The sequence below is a fragment of the Amblyomma maculatum genome, chromosome 9 (genome assembly GCF_055883805.1).
Source record: "Amblyomma maculatum isolate TAMU_Amacu chromosome 9, ASM5588380v1, whole genome shotgun sequence".
NCBI lineage: Eukaryota > Metazoa > Arthropoda > Arachnida > Ixodida > Ixodidae > Amblyomma > Amblyomma maculatum.
In genome coordinates this window covers 97784020-97806671 of record NC_139352.1, presented here as the reverse complement: position 1 = coordinate 97806671, position 22652 = coordinate 97784020, and the positions used below count along the sequence as shown (strand labels likewise).

Sequence of the window (22652 nt, the reverse complement as noted above, 5' to 3'; positions counted from 1 at the left end):
TAGCCTCTTCCCTGCGCCTCCTCGTTAGTATAGTGGCCAGTATCCCCGCCTGTCACGCGGGAGACCGGGGTTCGATTCCCCGACGGGGAGCTTAGTCTTTGTTTCTTTCTTCCATTATGCGCCATATCAGAACAGCACTTAGCCTCTTCCCTGAGCCTCCTCGTTAGTATAGGATTCTGCTTCCGGCCACGCCAGTGAACGGACGCAGGATGCAGGGCTCCTCAGGAGCGGCTTCAGCGGCCATGTCAGGCCGCGGTAACAGGACTGCTGAACAGGATGGTACTTATCAAGTTGTTTTGCCTGCACTGCCAACAGGTCGGTTTGTTTTGAATACGGTTTTTTTGCACGCCGATATCAGGGCCCGCCCTTACCGGGTGGAAGATTTCCGCGACGCGTTGGCACAGCATTCGCTGCTCCCCGATGTTGTTTCGATGGGGGCGTATCGGATGAGCCACGTCTGGGCTGTCACTCTCAAGGATCCTGAAGCGGTGACCAAGCTTGTTAGTGTCGGTGAGTTGTGTGTGAAAAACAGTCGCTGCTTGGTAATTGACCCGGCCAACCAGGACGTGCGACTGAAACTTCACTGGCTTTTACACAACGTGCCAGAGGAGGATGTGCGTGCTGCCTTTACGCCGTATGGAAAGGTGTTGGAAGTTACAAGGGAGCGCTGGCGTGTGAAAGGTATGGTAGAAAAAGGCTCAACTACTAGACTTGTCACGCTTAAGTTGAAAGCTGGCGTGAAGCTGGATGACCTGCCACATCAGTTGAACGTTAGCGGTGAGCTGGCGCTCGTTGTTGTGCCAGGCAGACCTCCCTTGTGCCTACGCTGTCGGAGCACTGGTCACATCCGCAAGGAGTGCCGGGTTCCTCGCTGCGAAACCTGTCGACGGTTCGGTCATGAAGACAGCCAGTGTGCACGTACTTACGCAAGAATTGCCGGACCTGGGACCAGCGAGGACACGTCCGAGTTGATAATGGATGAGGTGGATGCGGAGGAGGCAGCCGACATTAGAGGACAGTCAACGAAACAGGACGCGCCTTCCATGACGGTTTTAACTAAGCATAAGGTGACGGTCTCAAGTGAAAAGAACGAAACTCGGCACGTCTCGCACGTTCCATCGCAGGACCAACAGGACCACGAAAGCGCTTCAAAGGAAGCGTCAGAGGACGTAATCAAGTTTTCTGACGCTGAGGAGCATCTGAGTACTGAGCCTCCTTGCACTGATGCCATGGAAGTTGGGCCGGAGACAGCGGCCTTAATTGCCTCAAAACGTCCACACGAGGAAAGCTTCGAGGAGACTCAGCTGCCAGGCGGCGTTTGTGGTGAGCCGCCGCCGAAAACTGCGGGCATTCGAAGATCGACTTTGAGACCAAAGCCGAACTTCTCTGCCGACACGCGGCAGGCGGGGAAACCGCCTCCGTAGGTTTTGTGGTGTCCTGAACGATTTGTGGGTCGGCTGCCTACCGACCAGCGTCAGGAACATTCTGCAACCAAGCGGGGCGTGTGTGAAAAAAAAATGAAAAACGGTGCTTGGACTTCGTTTGAATGCAGCCCGACGTTCTGCTGGGAGGACAATACGTGCACACATATGCCGCTCTTCTTTAGAAGCGGAGGCCATGCAACCATGAAGGTAGGCACCATGCGGGTACGGGCGGCCCTTTCTAACACATGACTCTCAAGCTTAATTCGGTGTTACACGTAGCTACTTTGAATGTCAGAGGGCTGGGAGCGAGAAGGCGACAATGCCAGCTCAGTCGCCTCCTTGTGGATAATGATATAGATATAGCAGCTGTGCAAGAGTCAAAGATTGAGAGCCAAGAAAGCACTGACCGTATGGTGGCTTCTTTTCAAACAAAGTTTTATGTGTGTGTATGCCATTCTGTTGGTGTGTCGGGTGGATGCCTTTTATTTATACGTAACACGCTGGGAGTAAGTGTAGAGTTCGTCTTTGCCTGTCCAAGTGGTCGGCTTTTGGTTACTGATTTTACCTACTGTAATTTATGCTAGCGTGTTATGTGTGTGTATGCTCCCAATTCAGAATGCGAACGTGAATCGTTTTTTGAGTCTATTGAATTGTGGTTGAAGGTCGACAAAATCTTGCTTGTACTTGGCGATTACAACTGTGTGTGCGCAGCTGTGGACCGAGCGGCGAAGTGTAAACCTCGAAGAGACAGAAGCTCCGAGCTGTTGAATGAACTTGTGCATGAATACGGCCTTGAGGATGTTGGTAGTGTGTTCTCCACTGGAAACCAACCAGAGTTCACGCACTTTCAGCGAGATAGCCATGCTAGATTGGACAGGGTGTATGCCTCGGTTGATCTTGTTGCCCTATGTACTGCATATGAGGTGAAACCTGTGTCTTTCAACGATCATTGTCTCGTGAGTGCAGTGTTCGGTAGGGCAGGAAAGAAATCGCGCTTTAACTGGTACCTATGGAAACTGAATGCCAAACTTCTCGCCGATGAAGAGTTCCTTACGGAAGTTAAGACCGAGTTTGAAGATCGTCTGGCTATGCGAACAGTAAGTTTTGCAGCGGAATGGGACAGCTTCAAAGAGTGGATGAAATTGAAAGCCATAGAAAAGAGCAGTAAGGTGCGGCATAAAGAGAAAGAAAAAGAAAAAGAACTGAATGAACAACTTCAGTTTTTTTTTGAGCATGGAAAGTACTGTGCCAGGGCATTTCGCCAGTAAAGTACGAGAGATTAAAAGTGAGCTGGAAACAATCGACAGCGAAAGACACACAGCGGCTGTCATACGTGCAAGGGCTGAAAAACTTTGGGCTGGAGAAGTGCCGACAAAACGAGCCCTAGCAGACGAAAAAAGATACGCCTGCCAGAAAGAAATAAGGAGTATAAGGTATGCCGGCCATATCACTGAAGATGCTAAAGATATTCAGCGTACGGTAGCAGAGCACTTCGAAGAACTGCTTAGCGCTAAGCTTGAGACTGTAGGCGGCTTTCAAACAGATTTCCTAAGACTGATGCCTGCACTGGATGACGAAAGTAAAGCGCGCCTAGAAACACCGATAACGTTGCAGGAGATAGAATCTGCAATAGATGACCTGACACCTGGGAAAGCACCTGGGCCGGATGGTCTAAGCGCTGCCTTCTTTAAAACCTTTCAGCAGTATGCGGCTCAGTTTATGCTCGATGTAATCACTGAAGCTTATGAACGTAATACTGTTCCATTGTCTTTCGCTACATCGCACATTGTGCTAATACCCAAGACAGATGATCCACAGAAACGACTGTTGGTGGGGTCATATCGACCGATTAGCCTCACCAATGTTGACTACAAGGTGTATATGAAGGTTTTAGCAAAAAGACTGCAAAGCGTAATAAAAAAAACTGGTTGGGTCTCATCAAACGTGCGGCATCAAGGGTCGATCCATTGCCACGAATATACATGTCGCAAGAACCGTACTAGAATATGTTGATGCACTCGGTGGTCAGATAGCCATGATGCAGTTAGATTTGGCGAAAGCCTTTGACCGTGTTTCTCACGAAATTCTTTTTTCCATTTTGGAGCATTCTAACCTTGGACTGGCCATTGGGTTTTCTTGGCAGGAATTACTGGAGTGGGTTGCCATTACCTTCTCCAGTGAATCACATTTTGTCAGAACTCTCTGCCGTGACCTGTCTATCTTGGGTGGCCCTACACAGCAGAGCTCACGACTTCATCGAGTTTCGCAAGCCCCTCCGCCACGACAAGGCAGTGATCCATGAAGATTTGGACAACCCTGCAGTGGCCACAGGATTGGAGGAGGTCAGTTCACATCCCCATTCCAAAGAAAGGCAGTGCCAAAGATTGTTCCAACTACCGCACGATCGCGCTTATTTCGCATGCTAGCAAGGTGATGTTAAAAATCCTGCAAGGTAGGCTGCAGCAGTATGTGGATCGGGAGCTTCCGGACGTGCAAGCTGGGTTTCGCAAGGGCAGAGGAACTAGAGACCAAATTGCCAACCTTCGCTGGATCATGGAAAAAGCAAGAGAGTTCCAGAAACCCATTTACTTCTGCTTTATTGATTATGCAAAAGCGTTTGACTGCGTAGATCACAGCAGATTGTGGCAAGCTCTCCAAGAGATGGGAGTTCCAATTCACCTCATCTGTCTCCTCAGGAACCTTTATGAAGGGCAAGAGGCCACAGTCAGAACTGGGCATGGTCTTACTGATTGGTTTCCGATTGAGAAAGGGGTGAGGCAAGGCTGCATACTGTCGCCCTGCCTATTTAACCTATATGCAGAGTGCATCATGAGGAAGGCTGGTCTGGACGAGTCATCAGCTGGAGTGAAGATTGCTGGAAAACGTATCAACAACCTTAGATATGCGGATGATACCACTTTAATGGCAGAAAGTGAAGTGGAACTCAAGAGACTTCTGATGCGCGTACAAGAAGAGAGTGAGAAGTTTGGGCTTAAACTGAACATTAAAAAGACGAAGATCATGGCGTCTTGCCCTATCAAGTCCTGGAGCATCAATGGACAAGAAGTGGAAGCTGTGACAGATTTTCTGTTCTTGGGAGCCAAGATTACCTCGGAAGGAGACTGCAGCCATGAAATTAGGAGACGCCTGCTTCTGGGAAAGAGAGCAATGGTTAGCCTTGACCGCCTAGTAAAGAGCAGAGACATTAGTCTGCCAACCAAGATCCATATAACCCGTGCTATGGTCTTTCCAGTTGTGATGTATGGATGCGAGAGTTGGACTGTGAAAAAGGCTGACCGCCGAAGAATTGACGCGTTTGAATTGTGGTGCTGGCGAAGACTCTTAAGAGTTCCTTGGACTGCCAGAAGATCAAATCAGTCGATATTGTCGACCATAAACCCTGACTGCTCATTGGAGGGTCAAATTCTAAAGTTAAAGCTCAGCTACTTTGGTCATCTGATGAGAAGAGAGGAGTCGCTGGAGAAAGATTTGATGTTGGGAAAGGTTGAGGGTCGCCGGAGAAGGGGTAGGCAGCGAACGCGATGGTTAGATGGCATTCTCGAGGCATTGCAGATGAAGCTATGTGATGTTAAGAAGATAGTGAGAGACCGGAAAGCGTGGCGTGACATGGTCCATAGGGTCACGAAGAGTCGGACACGACTGAACGCCTGAACTGAACTGAACCTTGGAAAAGTCATAGTGGAGGGTGTTAAAATGGCTTATGCGAACTGCACGACCCGCATTATAGTGAATTGTGAACTGACTGACAGCATCGCAGTACGGTCATCAGTAAGGCAGGGCTGCCCGCCCTCACCCCTGCTTTTTGCACTGTATTTAGAGCCACTTTGCTTGGCTATCATTGATAGCGATCGCATTTTAGGATTCAAGCTGCAATCAGCACACGTGAAAATGCTCGCATACGCTGATGACATTGCAGTCTTTTGTGCAACTAGAAAGAGCATCCGTGAAGTCACTGGTGTCGTCCAAACATTTTGTGATCAAACCGGATGCAAGATCAATTGGGAAAAATGCTCTGGGTTTTGGCACGGTGATTGGGACGTGACACCTGATTTCTTCTGTAAGCTGCGATGGTCTGCTCTCCCAACACGACATCTAGGCGTGCCTTTAGAATGTTATCAAGATCCCAACGTGCACTGGTTGGAAGAAACACCCAGAGTGAAAGAAAAAGCGGATGCGTGGCAAGGAAGGCAACTGTCAATGTTTTCGCGCGCTTCTATTTGCAATGTTTTTCTTGTTTCGAGGCTGTGGTACCTCATAAATGTGTTGTGTATCTCACGAACCTCAATTCAGAAAATGCGCCGCGTTTTTGCTGTTTTTATTTGGGCATCTACATGGGAAAAAACCGCCCGGACGAATTTGTTTATTTCTGTTAAATGGGGCGGGCTTGGCCTTGCACATCTGTTCTTGCGTCAGGTGGTCTCGCGGTTTATATTCCTCCGTGATCAAAAAGATACCTTTCTAAGAACTGTGATGCAAGTGCGATTGCTGAGGCTGCTCCCTGAATGGATTGTGTCATGTGAAAACATGCCTGGTACTGTGACTGGCTACCTGCGCGAGGTTGTTTTTTCGTGCAAGTTGCTAGAAGTGCGGTTTTCTTTTGATTATCTTTCCAATGTTCCCAGAAAGAAACTGTATAAAGATCTCATTGACGTGATGCTGCCGGTGCCTTTTTACCGGGCATTACACTGTGGAGGCCCAGGGCAGGACGTTTTGAAAAGAGTTAAGAAGATGCCCGTGAGGCCATCAGCTAAAACGTTCCTTTTCAAACTTCACTCCAATATGCTCCCTGTTAAAACCTGGCTGAATGAAAAAGGTAACTTCGTCCCATGGACAACAAATTGCCTGTTGTGCAAAAAACCGGAAACAATTGAACACGTTTTCTTACAGTGTTGGGATGCTGTCTTTCTATGGGACGTCCTCCAAAGGACAATTAAAAAGGAACTTCCATTAACTCCTTACGGTATAAGATTCCTACTAGTGCAGAACGATGATGCACCTTATGATTTTAATATGCTTCTTGGCCTCCATAGTTTGTGGAAAACACGAATGCAGGTGCGTCATGCAGATATAGATACACGATCTGCGCGTGAAAACTTTATTGAAAGTGCTGTGTATATACGCGAAACTTTCAGGATGCAGCAGGATCCGCCACAATAGCATTCTCTGTTTCATGAGTTGGTGCACTTGAAAAAATTTTAGCCGCGTACGCGTTAGCTCAAGTGTAGTTGACGTGTTTTATCATTTGTATTTTGTATTTGTGTTTCACGGCAATAAAGAAAAAAATAGTATAGTGGCCAGTATCCCCGCCTGTCACGCGGGAGACCGGGGTTCGCTTCCCCGACGGGGAGCTTAGTGTTTGTTTCTTTCTTGCAGTATGCACCATATCAGAACAGCACTTAGCCTCTTCCCTGCGCCTCCTCGTTAGTATAGTGGCCAGTATCCCCGCCTGTCACGCGGGAGACCGGGGTTCGATTCCCCGACGGGGAGCTTAGTTTTTGTTTCTTTGTTCCATTATGCGCCATATCAGAACAGCACTTAGCCTCTTCCTTGCGCCTCCTCGTTGTATAGTGGCCAGTATCCCGTCCACTTCCGGCCACCGAGAGTGACGGACGTGCTATCATGTGCTCCGTTGGAGCGGCGTTAGCGGCTCAGCCGAGCCGCGGAAACAGGATTGCTGTTCATGATAACGAGGAATACGAAGTGATGCTGCCCCACCTACCTGCAGGTCGTATCGTTTTGAACACAGTATTTTTGCACGGTGACGTTCGGGCGAGGCCGTATAGGGTCGAGGACTACAGGGATGCCCTTGCCCGTTTGGATTTGCTCCCTGAGGTCGTAGCCCTGGGAGCATTCCAAATGAATCACGTGTGGGCGGTTACGTTTAGGAGTTCAGAGGCCATGCAGAAAGTGCTCGCGGCCGAAAGCATTTCCGTCAAGGAACGTCGGTGCATCGTTATCGACTCCAACAAGCAGGAAGTACGAGTCAAGGTGCACTGGGTTCTTCACAATGTGACTGACGAAGATGTGCGGGTGGCCTTCCGACCATATGGTGAAGTGACGCAAACGTCAAAAGAGAAGTGGCGTGTTCAAGGCGTCACCGAAAAGGGGTCCACAACTAGAATGTTGAGCCTAAAACTGAACACAGGTGTCACAGCGGAAGACATTCCCCACCAAATCCGTATCGCAGGTGAGCCAGCTCTTTTAGTTGTCGCAGGGAGGCCCCCCCTTTGCCTGCGATGTCAAGGTAAAGGCCACATTCGTCGCGACTGTCGAGTGCCTAGGTGCTCGCGTTGTCGGCGATTTGGGCATGATGAGAGCCAGTGTGTTCCCACGTACGCGAACATGACGGGCCCGGCAAGGAACAGCGAGCTGGCGGAACATGTCATGGATGAGTTGGAAGCTGAGGAAGCGTCAAAGGAAGCAGGGGTTTTACCATCTGCTGCTGCAAAAGATCTGCAACCTTCAAGCGGTGAGCACATTGTGGCGACGACGGCCTCGCAGCATGAACTGCCTCAACTCGAACAGGAGCAGAAGAAAAATCAAGAGAAGACGCCTACTGTCGAAATGGAGGATACCTCAAAAAACGAAGCAAACACCCTACAAAATGTCAAAGATGCAACCATGGAAGACACCGCTGTTTCGGCCACAAAACGCTCTCATCTTCAAGCGGTACAAGGCGACCAGCTAAGTGACGGTGCAGCAGTGGAGGAGCCGCCCAGCAAAGCGACACCGAGGCGGCGAGCGCCATTTAAACCAACTATTCCGCCTGATAGAAGAACAGCAGAAGCGACGCCGAAATAGCGCTGCTTCTGTGGTAACTTTGTCCTTTTCGGATGCCGGAGCAACGTGCGCGACACACTTGACTGCGCATGGAGGACGACCCAGAAGAAGCGCATCGAGCCTCCAGTAAAGGCTGGCACAGCGTGGACACAAGTGTTAATCCGATGAGCACGGAAACTGCTGCCGCGACATGGTGCCCTGAGGTGAGCACTGCGCGATTTGTGTGTTCCTCCAGAGATAAGGGAATATTATTTCATATGCCATTGCGCATAGCGACGTTGAATGTCAGGTGGCTGGCAGCAATCAAACGTCAGCGTCAAGTCAGCCGAATTTTCCTAGAAAATGATTTGGACATTATCGCTTTGCAAGAAACCAAAATTGAGAGTGAGGAACATACAGATCGAATGGTTGCCAATTTTCGGTCGCGATACAGTGTGTGTATATGTCATGCTGTTGGAAGGTCGGGTGGTTGCGCCTTATGAGAAATAGTCTGGGCATTGTGGTGGAAAATGTCGTAGCATCCGAAGAAGGCCGGTTACTGGTTGTTGACTTTGTACTGACTGGTAGTGCTTGGCGTGTTATATGTGTGCACGCACCTAACAATCAGACTGAGCGTGTTGCTTTTTTTTAGAAGGTTGAAGTGTTCCTAAATTGCGCGAAAAGTGTTATTCTTATGAGTGACTTCAACTGTGTCTGCTTAACAGAAGATCGAGTACCCAAGTCCCCGATTCGCGATCAGAGCGCTCGGTTGCTGAACTCACTAATTCAAGGAATATGGAATTCAAGGAATAATATGGAAGATCTTGGCAGTGTACTGTCCCAAGGCTCACATCCCGGTTTTACGCATTTCCAACGCGGCAGTAATGCGAGACTAGACAGAGTGTACGTCAGCTTGCAACTTATCACAGCATGTGAAAAATACGATCTAAAGCACCTCTCGTTCAGCGATCACAGTCTTGTGATGGTTACGTTTGGTAACAAGCCCAAAAAGTCACGGTTTAGTTGGGACCTCTGGAAGCTTAACGTAAAACTTTTAGAGGATGAAGAATTCAGTGAGCGAATTAAAGAAGAGATAGCTAAAATGCCCTCGACTAGCTCATGGAGCTACGCAGCAAAGTGGGAGGCACTTAAGAACGACGTCAAGGTGATCGCGATAGAACGAGGAACAATACTTCATCAAAGATGTCGAAAAATGGAGAAAGAATTGAAGTGCAATTTGGATTTCATAATGTGTATGGAAACAGCAGCGCCTGGCATGTACACAAACAAAATCCGAGAAATAAAGAACCAGCTAGAAACTCTGGAGACAGACAAGTACAGAGCGGCAGTGATAAGAGCGCGGGCCGAAAAGTTGTGGGCAGGTGAAGCACCGAACAAACGTGCGTTGTGCGATGAAAGGCGGTATGCAACGCAGAAAGAAATCCGGCAGATTCGGTACCATAATGAGATTACCAGCGACAAGAAGTACATTGAGCAGGCCTTTGTGGAATATTATAAAGAAGTGGTAGGGAATAAAAGAACGAGGTGCGAAATGCGTGATGAATTTTTATCGCTAGTGCCCAGATTAGATGAGCACACTGTTGCTCGCCTAGAACAACCTATCAGCATTGGTGAAGTTGAAAGCGCAATTGACGAGCTAGTCCTTGGGAAGACGCCAGGGCCCGACGGCCTCGGGGCCGCTTTTTATAAGACTTTTCGAGATGAAATTAGCCCAACTTTACATGCGGTGATCACGGAAGCGTACAAAGAAAAGCAAATGCCGCTATCTTTTCGTACTGGTCACGTAGTGCTAATCCCCAAAACGGATGACCAAAGGAAACTGCAGTCGGTAGGGTCTTATCGCCCGATTACGCTGACCAATACCGACTGCAAGATATTCATGAAGGTTCTGGCCAAGCGCCTGCAAAGTGTGATCATGCAACTCGTTGGGCCGCACCAAACCTGCGGAATAAAAGGGCGCAGTATATGCACAAATGTTCATGTTGCGCGTAGTATTCTGGAATGTTGTGATCACTTTGCTGGTCGAGTAGCAATGATCCAACTGGACCTGGCAAAGGCATTCGATCGGGTATCGCATGAAGTTCTGTACAGCGTGCTCGAACATGCAAATGTAGGATGTGTTATTCTTGATGGTCTAAAAATGGTTTATGACAATTGCACCTTTCGAATCATTGTTAACAAAAGCTTAAGCGAGACTGTCCCCGTGCGGTCTTCAGTAAGACAAGGTTGCCCACTCTCTCCTTTACTTTTCACTCTATACCTGGAGCCATTTTGTCTTAAACTGATCAACTCCGAACTAATTAACGGTTTTCGTATTGAGTCGTCCCAGGTGAAAGTTCTTGCCTATGCGGATGATATTGCGGTGTTTTGTAGCGACCAAAAAAGTGTTCAAGAAGCAATTTTCGTTGCCAAAAAGTTTTGTGAACAGACAGGCGCTGAGATTAACTGGGACAAAAGTGTCGGCTTCTGGCACGGAAATTGGGAAATTGCGCCGAGGTCTTTTGCGAACCTCCAGTGGACAACCGTTCCATCGAAGTACTTGGGAGTGCCCCTGCAATATTATAACAGGAGCGCCGATTACTGGAAGGACGAGATGCCCGAAGTGAAGGAGAAAGCAGGGGCTTTTCAAGGTAGAGAATTATCCATGTTTGCGAGGGCATCCATATGCAATATTTTTCTAATCTCCAAATTGTGGTATGTTTTGCAGTTTCTTTCTGTGTCACGCATATATGTGCAAAAAATGCACAGAGTGTTTGCTGTATTCATTTGGGCGTCCAACTGGGAAAGGACAAAACGAACCAATTTATTTCGATCAGTTCGAGATGGTGGTGTCGGTCTCTCACATTTGTTTGTTCGGCAACTCGTCTCCCGTTTTATGTTTTTCAGGGATCAAAGTGAGACCTTCTTACGTACAATGATGCAAGTGCGTCTAGCAAATGCCCTTCCAGATTTTATTGTGTCTACTGCAGGGTGGCCAATATGCGGGTTGAAGGGATATTTAAAGGAGATTGTTGACTCTGCCTATATACTGAAGGTTCGATTCTCGATAGAATATCTAAGTCTGGTGAACAAGAAAAAATTGTATAGTGACTTAATAGATGTCATGATCCCAGTTCCCTTGTACCGAATGATAAACAATGGAGGCCGAGGGCAAGATGTTTTACAAAGAGTTAAAAAGATGCCGGTAAAAGCAAGTACGAAGTCGTTTTTTTTTTTCAAACTGCACACTAGTACACTTCCCGTTAAGACCTGGCTAGCTGACAAAGGAATATTTGTACCCTGGACCACAAACTGTTTATTATGTAAAAAGCCTGAGAACATCGAGCACGTGTTCATTGAATGCTGGGACCCGGTATTTTATTGGGATATTCTGCAACGTACCATAAAGAAGGATTTACCCATAACACCTATAGGAATACGCTATCTACCAACAGACAATAATCACACAGGTATTCCCTACGACATGATAATGCTGCTCGGCCTCCACAGTTTATGGAAGACACGAATGGCATTCAGGAATGCAGATGTCAATGTGCTGTCGGTGAGAGAAAAATTTGTTGAAAGTGTGTGCTATGTACGTGAAGTTTATCGGGTGCAGGTTGAGCCACTTTCATGGCTGAATGTATTGGATGAACTGATCCAGTTCAAGAAATTTTAATGTATCACTTCAGCCAAAGCAGGCTGAAGTGCTTTTTTATTACAATGTATTTTCTTTGTCTGAATGAAAAGGTAAATAAAAATGATTTTAAAAAATCCGCGTTAGTATAGTGGCCAGTATCCCCGCCTGTCACGCGGGAGACCTGGGTTCGATTCCCCGACGGGGAGCTTAGTTTTTGTTTCTTACTGCCATTATGCGCCATATCAGAACAGCACTTAGCCTCTTCCCTGCGCCTCCTCGTTAGTATAGTGGCCACATTCTGCTTCTGGCCACGCCAGTGAACGGACACAGGATGCAGGGCTCCTCAGGAGCGGCTTCAGCGGCCACGTCAGGCCGCGGTAACAGGACTGCTGAACAGGACAATACTTACCAGGTTGTTTTGCCTGCACTGCCAACAGGTCGGTTTGTTTTGAATACCGTTTTTTTGCATGCCGATATCAGGGCCCGCCCGTACCGGGTGGAAGATTTCCGGGATGCTTTGGCGCAACACTCGCTAATCCCCGACGTTATCGCAATAGGGGCGTATCGGATGAGCACGTCTGGGCCGTCACTCTCAAAGATGCTGAAGCGGTGAACAAGATTGTAAGTGTAGGTGAGCTGTGTGTAAAAAACGGTCGCTGCTTGGTGATTGACCCGGCGAACCAGGACGTGCGACTCAAACTTCACTGGCTGCTACACAACGTGCCAGACGAGGATGTTCGTGCTGCATTTGCGCCGTACGGAAAGGTGTCGGAGGTTTCCCGGGAGCGCTGGCGTGTTAAAGGTATGCTAGAAAAGGGCTCCACCACTAGACTCGTCACGCTGAAGCTGAAAGCTCGACGACCTGCCGCATCAGTTGAATGTTAGCGGCGAGCTGGCGCTAGTGATTGTGCCAGGTAGACCCCCATTGTGCCTACACTGCCGGAGTACGGGTCACATCCGCAAAGAGTGCCGGTTTCCTCGCTGCGGAACCTGTCGACGGTTCGGGCATGAACACAGCCAGTGTGCACGAACCTACGCTAGCATTGCCGGACCTGGGACCAGCGAAGACTCGTCCGAGTTAATTATGGACGAGGCGGATGCGGAGGAGGCTGCTGACATTAGAGGTCAGTCAACGAAACAGGACGCGCCTTCCTTGACGGTTTTAAAGAAGAATAAGGTGACGGTCTTTAATGAACAGAATGAAACTCTGCATGTCTTGAACGTTCCATCCCAGGACCATGAAAGCGCGTCAAAGGAAGCGTCAGAAGACGTAATCAAATTTTCTGATGCTGATGCTGAGGACCATCCCAGTACTGAGCCTTCCTGTACTGATGCCGTGGAGGTTGGGCCGGAGACAGCAGCCTTAATTGCCGCGAAACGTCCGCGCGAGGAAAGCATCGAGGACACTCAGCTGCCAGGCGGTGTTTGTGCTGAGCCGACTCCGAAAACTGCGGGCATCCGAAGAGCAACTTTGCGACCGAAGCCGAACTTCGTGGCCGACACGCGGCAGACGGGGAAACCGCCTCCGTAGTTTTTTTGTGTCCTGAACGATTTGTGGGTCGGCTGCCTACCGACCAGCGTCAGGAACATTCTGCAAACCAAGAGGGGCGTGTGTGGAAAAAAAAATGAAAGACGGTGCTTGGACTTCGTTTGAATGCAGCCCGATGTTCTGCTGGGAGGACATTACATGCACACATACGCCTCTGTTCTTCAGAAGCGGAGGCCACGCAACCATGAAGGTAGGCACCATGCGGGTACGGGCGTCTCTTTCTAATACATGACTCTTAATCTTAATTCGCCGTTACACGTAGCTACTTTGAATGTCAGAGGGCTGGGAGCGAGAGGGCGACAATGCCAGCTCAGTCGCCTCCTTTTGGATAATGATATAGATATAGCAGCTGTGCAAGAGTCAAAGATTTAGAGCCAAGAAAGCACTGACCGTATGGTGGCTTCTTTTCAAGCAAACTTTTATGTGTGTGTATGCCATTCTGTTGGTGTATCGGGTGGATGCCTTTTATTTATACGTAACACTCTGGGAGTAAGCGTAGAGTCCGTTTTTGCCTGTCCAAGTGGTCGGCTTTTGGTTACTGATTTTACCTACTGTAATTTATGCTGGCGTGTTGTGTGTGTGTTTGCTCCCAATTCAAAATGCGAACGTGAATCGTTTTTTGAGTCTATTGAATTGTGGCTGAAGACTGACAAAATCTTGCTTGTACTTGGTGAACACAACTGTGTGTGCTCAGCTGTGGACCGAGCGGCGAGGTGTAAACCTCGAACAGACAGAAGCTCCGAGCTGTTGAATGCACTTGTGCATGAGTATGGCCTTGAGGATGTTGGCAGTGTGTTCTCCACGGGAAACCAGCCAGAGTTCACGCACTCTCAGCGAGATAGCCATGCTAGATTGAACAGGGTGTATGCCTCGGTTGATCTTGTTTCCCTATGTACTGCATATGAGGTCAAGCCTGTGTCTTTCAGTGATCATTGTCTCGTGAGTGCAGTGTTTGGTAGGAAAGGAAAGAAATCGCGCTTTAACTGGCACCTATGGAAACTGAATGCCAAACTTCTTGCCGATGAAGAGTTCCTTACGGAAGTTAAGACCGAGTTTGAAAATCGTCTTGCTATGCGACCAGTAAGTTTTGCAGCGGAATGGGACAGCTTCAAAGAGTGGGTCAAATTGAAATCCATAGAAAAGAGCAGTAAGGTGCGGCATAAAGAGAAAAAAAAAAAGAACTTAATGAACAACTCCAGTTTCTTTTGAGCATGGAAAGTTCAGTGGCAGGGCATTTCGCCAGTAAAATACGAGAGATAAAAAGTGAGTTGGAAACAATCGACAGTGAAAAATACACAGCGGCTGTTATACGTGCAAGGGCTGAAAAACTTTGGGCTGGAGAAGTACCGACAAAACGAGCGCTAGCAGACGAGAAAAGATACGCCAGCCAGAAAGAAATAAGGAGTATAAGATATGCCGGCCATATCACTGAAGATGCTAAAGATAATCAGCGTGAGGTAACAGAGCACTTCGAAGAACTGCTTAGCGCTAAGCTTGAGACTGTAGGCGGCTTTCGAACAGATTTTCTAATACTGATGCCTGCACTGGATGACGAAAGTAAAGCGCGCCTAGAAACACCGCTAACGTTGCAGAAGATACTATCTGCAATAGATGACCTGACACCAGGGAAGGCCCCTGGGCCGGATGGTCTAAGCGCCGCATTCTTTAAAACTTTTCAGCAGTATGCGGCTCAGTTTATGGTCTGTGTAATCACTGAAGCTTATGAACGTAATACTGTTCCTTTGTCTTTCTCTACATCGCACATTGTTCTAATACCCAAGACAGATGATCCGGAGAAACGAAAGTTGGTGGGGTCATATCGACCGATAAGCCTCACAAATGTTGACTATAAGGTGTACATGAAGGTTTTAGCAAAAAGACTGCAAAGCGTAATAAAAACATTGGTTGGGCCTCATCAAACGTGCGGAATCAAGGGTCGATCCATTGCCACGAATATACATGTCGCAAGAACCGTATTAGAATGCGTTGATTCATTCGGTGGTCAGATAGCCATGATGCAATTAGATTTGGCGACAGCCTTTGACCGTGTTTCTCACGAAATTCTTTTTTCCATTTTGGAGCATTCTAACCTTGGTGACGTCATAGTGGAGGGTGTTAAAATGGCTTATGCGAACTGCACGACCCGCATTATAGTGAATTGTGAACTGACTGACAGCATCGCAGTACGGTCATCAGTAAGGCAGGGCTGCCCGCTCTCACCCCTGCTTTTTGCACTGTATTTAGAGCCACTTTGCTTGGCTATCATTGATAGCGATCGCATTTTAGGATTCAAGCTGCAATCAGCACACGTGAAAATGCTAGCATACGCTGATGACATTGCAGTCTTTTGTGCAACTAGAAAGAGCATCTGTGAAGTCACTGGTGTCGTCCAAACATTTTGTGATCAAACCGGATGCAAGATCAATTGGGAGAAATGCTCTGGGTTTTGGCACGGTGATTGGGACGTGACACCTGATTTCTTCTGTAAGCTGCGATGGTCTGCTCTCCCAACACGACATCTAGGCGTGCCTTTAGAATGTTATCAAGATCCCAACGTGCACTGGTTGGAAGAAACACCCAGAGTGAAAGAAAAAGCGGATGCGTGGCAAGGAAGGCAACTGTCAATGTTTTCGCGCGCTTCTATTTGCAATGTTTTTCTTGTTTCGAGGCTGTGGTACCTCATAAATGTGTTGTGTATCTCACGAACCTCAATTCAGAAAATGCGCCGCGTTTTTGCTGTTTTTATTTGGGCATCTACATGGGAAAAAACCGCCCGGACGAATTTGTTTATTTCTGTTAAAAGGGGCGGGCTTGGCCTTGCACATCTGTTCTTGCGTCAGGTGGTCTCGCGGTTTATATTCCTCCGTGATCAAAAAGATACCTTTCTAAGAACTGTGATGCAAGTGCGATTGCTGAGGCTGCTCCCTGAATGGATTGTGTCATGTGAAAACATGCCTGGTACTGTGACTGGCTACCTGCGCGAGGTTGTTTTTTCGTGCAAGTTGCTAGAAGTGCGGTTTTCTTTTGATTATCTTTCCAATGTTCCCAGAAAGAAACTGTATAAAGATCTCATTGACGTGATGCTGCCGGTGCCTTTTTACCGGGCATTACACTGTGGAGGCCCAGGGCAGGACGTTTTGAAAAGAGTCAAGAAGATGCCCTTGAAGCCATCTGCTAAAACGTTCCTTTTCAAACTTCACTCTAATACGCTCCCTGTTAAAACCTGGCTGAATGAAAAAGGTATCTTCGTCCCATGGACAACGAATTGCCTGTTGTGCAAAAAACCGGAGACAATTGAACACGTTTTCTTACAGTGTTGGGATGCTGTCTTTCTATGGGACGTCCTCCAAAGGACAATTAAAAAGGAACTTCCATTAACTCCTTACGGTATAAGATTCCTACTAGTGCAGAACGACGATGCACCTTATGATTTTAATATGCTTCTTGGCCTCCATAGTTTGTGGAAAACACGAATGCAGGTGCGTCATGCAGATATAGATACACGATCTGCGCGTGAAAACTTTATTGAAAGTGCTGTGTATATACGCGAAACTTTCAGGATGCAGCAGGATCCGCCACAATAGCAGTCTCTGTTTCATGAGTTGGTGCACTTGAAAAAATTTTAGCCGCGTACGCGTTAGCTCAAGTGTAGTTGACGTGTTTTATCATTTCTATTTTGTTTTTGTGTTTCACGGCAATAAAGAAAAAAATAGTATAGTGGCCAGTATCCCCGCCTGTCACGCGGGAGACCGGGGTTCGATTCCCCGACGGGGAGCTTAGTGTTTGTTTCTTTCTTGCAGTATGCACCATATCAGAACAGCACTTAGCCTCTTCCCTGCGCCTCCTCGTTAGTATAGTGGCCAGTATCCCCGCCTGTCACGCGGGAGACCGGGGTTCGATTCCCAAACGGGGAGCTTAGTTTTTGTTTCTTTCTTGCAGTAGGCACCATATCAGAACAGCACTTAGCCTCTTCCCTGCGCCTCCTCGTTAGTATAGTGGCAGATTCTGCTTCCGGCCACGCCAGTGAACGGACGCAGGATGCAGGGCTCCTCAGGAGCGGCTTCAGCGGCCATGTCAGGCCACGGTAACAGGACTGCTGAACAGGACAACACTTACCAGGCCGTTTTGCCTGCACTTCCAACAGGTCGGTTTGTTTTGAATACCGTTTTTTTGCACGCCGATATCAGGGCCCGCCCGTACCGGGTGAAAGATTTCCGGGATGCTTTAGCACAACACTCGCTAATCCCCGATGTTATCGCTATGGGGGCGTATCGGATGAGCCACGTCTGGGCCGTCACTCTCAAGGATACTGAAGCCGTCAACAAGATTGTCAGTGTAGGTGAGCTGTCTGTGAAAAACGGTCGCTGTTTGGTGATTGACCCGGCGAACCAGGACGTGCGACTCAAGCTTCACTGGCTACTACACAACGTGCCAGATGAAGATGTTCGTGCTGCATTTGCGCCTTACGGAAAGGTGTCGGAAGTTTCCCGGGAGCGTTGGCGTGTTAAAGGTATGCTAGAAAAGGGCTCTACAACTAGACTCGTAACGCTGAAGCTGAAAGCTGGCATGAAGCTCGACGACCTGCCGCATCAGTTGAATGTTAGCGGCGAGCTCGCGCTCGTCATCGTGCCAGGCAGACCCCCGTTGTGCCTACGCTGTCGGGGTACGGGTCACATCCGCAAAGAGTGCCGGGTTCCTCGCTGCGGAACCTGTCGACGGTTCGGGCATGAAGACAGCCAGTGTGCACGAACCTACGCTAGCATTGCCGGACCTGGGACCAGCGAAGACTCGTCCGAGTTAATTATGGACGAGGCGGATGCGGAGGAGGCTGCTGACATTAGAGGCCAGTCAACGAAACAGGACGCGCCTTCCATGACGGTTTTAACAAAGAATAAGGTGACGGTCTCAAATGAAATGAATGAAACTCTGCATGTCTTGAACGTTCCATCCCAGGACCATGAAAGCGCGTCAAAGGAAGCGTCAGAAGACGTAATCAAATTTTCTGATGCTGATGCTGAGGACCATCTCAGTACTGAGCCTTCCTGTACTGATGCCATGGAGGTTGGGCCGGAGACAGCAGCCTTAATAGCCGCGAAACGTCCGCATGAGGAAAGCGTGGAGGAGACTCAGCTGCCAGGCGGTGTTTGTGGTGAGCCGCCGCCGAAAACTTCTGGCATCCGAAGAGCCACGTTAAGACCGAAGCCGAACTTCTCGGCCGACACGCGGCAGGCGGGGAAACCGCCTCCGTAGTTTTTGTGGTGCCCTGAACGATTTGTGGGTCGGCTGCCTACCGACCAGCGTCAGGAACCTTCTGCAACCAAGTGGTGCGTGTGTGAGCAAAAATGAAACAATGTGCTTGGACTTCGTTTGAATGCATCCCGACATTCTGCTGGGAGGACATTACATGCATACATACGCCGCTGTTCGTCAGAAGCAGAAGCCATGCAACCATGAAGGTAGGCACCATGCGGGTACGGGCGTCTCTCTCTAATACATGACTCTCAAGCTTAATTCGCCGGTACATGTAGCTACTTTGAATGTCAGAGGACTGGGAGCGAGAAGGCGACAATGCCAACTCAGTCGCCTCCTTTTGGATAATGATATAGATATAGCAGCTGTGCAAGAGTCAAAGATTGAGAGCCAAGAAAGCACTGACCGTATGGTGGCTTCTTTTCAAACAAACTTTTATGTGTGTGTGTGCCATTCTGTTGGTGTATCGGGTGGATGCCTTTTATTTATACGCAACACGCTGGGAGTAAGCGTAGAGTCCGTTTTTGCCTGTCCAAGCGGTCGGCTTTTGGTTACCGATTTTACCTACTCTAATTTATGCTGGCGTGTTGTGTGTGTGTATGCTCCCAATTCAGGATGTGAGCGTGAATTGTTTTTTGAGTCTATTGAGGTGTGGCTGAAGACTGACAAAATCTTGCTTGTTCTTGGTGACTACAACTGTGTGTGCGCAGCTGTGGACCGAGCGGCGAAGTGTAAACCTCGAAGAGACAGAAGCTCCGAGCTGTTGAATGCACTTGTGCATGAGTATGGCCTTGAGGATGTTGGTAGTGTGTTCTCCACTGGAAACCAGCCAGAGTTCACGCACTTTCAGCGTGACAGCCATGCTAGATTGGACAGGGTGTATGCCTCGGTAGATCTTGTTTCCCTATGTACTGCATATGAGGTCAAACCTGTGTCTTTCAGCGATCATTGTCTCGTGAGTGCAGTGTTTGGTCGCAAAGGAAAGAAATCGCGCTTTATCTGGTACCTATGGAAAATGAATGCCAAACTTCTTGCCGATGAAGAGTTCCTTACGGAAGTTAAGACCGAGTTTGAAAATCGTCTTGCTATGCGACCAGTAAGTTTTGCAGAGGAATGGGACAGCTTCAAAGAGTGGGTCAAATTGAAATCCATAGAAAAGAGCAGTAAGGTGCGGCATAAAGAGAAAGAAAAAGAAAAAGAACTGAATGAACAACTCCAGTTTTTTTTGAGCATGGAAAGTTCAGTGCCAGGGCATTTCGCCAGTAAAATACGAGAGATAAAAAGTGAGTTGGAAACAATCGACAGCGAAAGATACACAGCGGCTGTCATACGTGCAAGGGCTGAAAAACTTTGGGCTGGAGAAGTTCCGACAAAACGAGCGCTAGCAGACGAGAAAAGATACGCCTGCCAGAAAGAAATAAGGAGTATAAGGTATGCCGGCCATATCACAGAAGACGCTAAAGATATTCAGCGTGCGGTAGCAGAGCATTTCGAAGAACTGCTTAGCGCTAAGCCTCAGACTGTAGGCGGCTTTCAAACAAATTTTCTGAGACTGATGCCTGCACTGGATGACGAAAGTAAAGCGCGCCTAGAAACACCGATAACGTTGCAGGAGATAGTATCTGCAATAGATGACCTGACAACTGGGAAGGCCCCTGGGCCGGATGGCCTAAGCGCTGCCTTCTTTAAAACGTTTCAGCAGTATGCGGCTCAGTTTTTGCTCTGTGTAATCACTGAAGCTTATGAACGTAATACTGTCCCATTGTCTTTCTCTACATCGCACATTGTTCTAATACCCAAGACAGATGATCCGGAGAAACGTCTGTTGGTGGGGTCATATCGACCGATTAGCCTCACCAATGTTGACTACAAGGTGTACATGAAGGTTTTAGCAAAACGACTGCAAAGCGTAATAAAGAAATTGGTTGGGTCTCATCAAACGTGCGGCATCAAGGGTCGATCCATTGCCACGAATATACATGTCGCAAGAACCGTACTAGAATGTGTTGATGCACTCGGTGGTCAGATAGCCATGATTCAGTTAGATTTGGCGAAAGCCTTTGACCGTGTTTCTCACGAAATTCTGTTTTCCATTTTGGAGCATTCTAACCTCGGTGACGTCATAGTGGAGGGTGTTAAAATGGCGTATGCGAACTGCACGACCCGTATTATAGTGAATGGTGAACTGACTGACAGCATCGCAGTACGTTCATCGGTAAGGCAGGGCTGCCCACTCTCACCCCTGCTGTTTGCACTGTATTTAGAGCCACCTTGCTTGGCTATCATTGATAGCGATCGCATTTTAGGGTTCAAGCTGCAATCAGCACACGTGAAAATGCTAGCATATGCCGATGACATAGCAGTGTTTTGTGCAACTAGAAAGAGCATTTGTGAAGCCACGAGTGTCGTCCAAACATTTTGTGATCAAACGGGATGTAAGATCAATTGGGAGAAAAGCTCTGGGTTTTGGCACGGTGATTGGGACGTGACACCTGATTTCTTCTGTAAGCTGCGATGGTCTGCTCTCCCAACACGATATCTAGGCGTGCCTTTAGAATGTTATCAAGATCCCAACGTGCACTGGATGGAAGAAACATCCAGAGCGAAAGAAAAAGCGGAAGCCTGGCAAGGAAGGCAACTCTCAATATTTTCGCGCGCTTCTATTTGCAATGTTTTTCTTATTTCGAGGCTGTGGTACCTCATGAATGTGTTGTGTGTCTCACGAACCTCAATTCAGAAAATGCACCGCGTTTTTGCTGTTTTTATTTGGGCATCCACATGGGAAAAAACCGCCCGGGCGAATTTGTTTATTTCTGTTAAAAGGGGCGGGCTTGGCCTTGCACATCTGTTCTTGCGTCAGGTGGTTTCGCGATTTATATTCCTCCGTGATCAAAAAGATACCTTTTTAAGAACCGTGATGCAAGTGCGATTACAGAGGCTGCTCCCTGAATGGATTGTGTCTTGTGAAAACATGCCTGGTACTGTGACTGGCTACCTGCGCGAGGTTGTTTTTTCGTGCAAGTTGCTTGAAGTGCGGTTTTCTTTTGATTACCTTTACAACGTTCCTAGAAAAAAACTGTATAAAGATCTCATTGACGTGATGCTGCCGGTGCCTTTTTACCGGGCATTACACTGTGGAGGCCCAGGGCAGGACGTTTTGAAAAGAGTTAAGAAGATGCCCGTGAGGCCATCAGCTAAAACATTCCTTTTCAAACTTCACTCTAATACGCTCCCTGTTAAAACCTGGTTGAATGAAAAAGGTATCTTCGTCCCATGGACAACAAATTGCCTGTTGTGCAAAAAACCGGAAACAATTGAACACGTTTTCTTACAGTGTTGGGATGCTGTATTTCTATGGGACGTCCTCCAAAGGACAATTAAAAAGGAGCTTCCATTAACTCCTTACGGTATAAGATTTCTACCAGTGCAGAACGATGATGCACCTTATGATTTAATTATGCTTCTTGGCCTCCATAGTTTGTGGAAAACACGAATGCAGGTGCGTCATGCAGATATAGATACACGATCTTCGCGTGAAAACTTTATTGAAAGTGCTGTTTATATACGTGAAACTTTCATGAGGCAGCAGGATCCGCCACAATGGCATTGTCTCTTTGATGAGTTAGTGCACTTGAAAAGATTTTAGCCACTTACGCGTTAGCTCAAGTGTAGTTGACGTTTTTTATCATGTGTATTTTTGTTTTGTGTTTCACGGCAATAAAGAAAAAAAAAAAAAGTTAGTATAGTGGCAAGTATCCCCGCCTGTCACGCGGGAGACCGGGGTTCGATTCCCCGACGGGGAGCTTAGTTTTTGTTTCTTTCTTGCAGTATGCACCATATCAGAACAGCACTTAGCCTCTTCCCTGCGCCTCCTCGTTAGTATAGTGGCCAGTATCCCCGCCTGTCACGCGGGAGACCGGGGTTCGATTCCCCGACGGGGAGCTTAGTTTTTCTTTTTTTCTTGCAGTATGCACCATTTCAGAACAGCACATAGCCTCTTCCCTGCGCC

The 22652-nt window shown here is 48.0% G+C and overlaps 2 protein-coding genes and 3 non-coding genes across 5 annotated transcripts; all 5 read left to right on the top strand.

The window, feature by feature from the left end:
- The first annotated feature begins 18 nt into the window (after positions 1-18).
- TRNAD-GUC (transfer RNA aspartic acid (anticodon GUC)) lies at positions 19-90 on the top strand. Its single transcript has one exon. It is a non-coding gene; the product is annotated as a tRNA-Asp (tRNA).
- A 6770-nt stretch (positions 91-6860) lies between these two features.
- Positions 6861-6932, top strand: TRNAD-GUC (transfer RNA aspartic acid (anticodon GUC)). The gene has a single exon. It is a non-coding gene; the product is annotated as a tRNA-Asp (tRNA).
- Positions 6933-7062: 130 nt separating this feature from the next.
- LOC146179825 (uncharacterized) lies at positions 7063-22637 on the top strand. Its single transcript, XM_084580281.1, has 3 exons — positions 7063-7352; positions 17720-18289; positions 22611-22637. Exons 1-3 carry the CDS (start codon positions 7065-7067, stop codon positions 22635-22637), a joined length of 885 nt encoding a protein of 294 aa, XP_084436407.1. The 5' UTR covers positions 7063-7064.
- Positions 10870-11920, top strand: LOC146179827 (uncharacterized). Its single transcript, XM_084579911.1, has one exon. It carries the CDS (start codon positions 10870-10872, stop codon positions 11881-11883), a length of 1014 nt encoding a protein of 337 aa, XP_084436037.1. The 3' UTR covers positions 11884-11920.
- Positions 22514-22585, top strand: TRNAD-GUC (transfer RNA aspartic acid (anticodon GUC)). The gene has a single exon. It is a non-coding gene; the product is annotated as a tRNA-Asp (tRNA).
- Positions 22638-22652: the final 15 nt, after the last annotated feature.

Coding starts and splice junctions, on each gene's coding strand:
- LOC146179825 (XM_084580281.1), top strand. CDS start 7,065: ATGTGCTCCGTTGGAGCGGCGTTAGCGGCTCAGCCGAGCCGCGGAAAC. Junction 7,353..17,719: donor GTTCAGAGGCCATGCAGAAA/GTGCTCGCGGCC, acceptor GCCGTCAACAAG/ATTGTCAGTGTAGGTGAGCT. Junction 18,290..22,610: donor CGGTTTTAACAAAGAATAAG/GTGACGGTCTCA, acceptor TTTTTCTTGCAG/TATGCACCATTTCAGAACAG.
- LOC146179827 (XM_084579911.1), top strand. CDS start 10,870: ATGTTTGCGAGGGCATCCATATGCAATATTTTTCTAATCTCCAAATTG.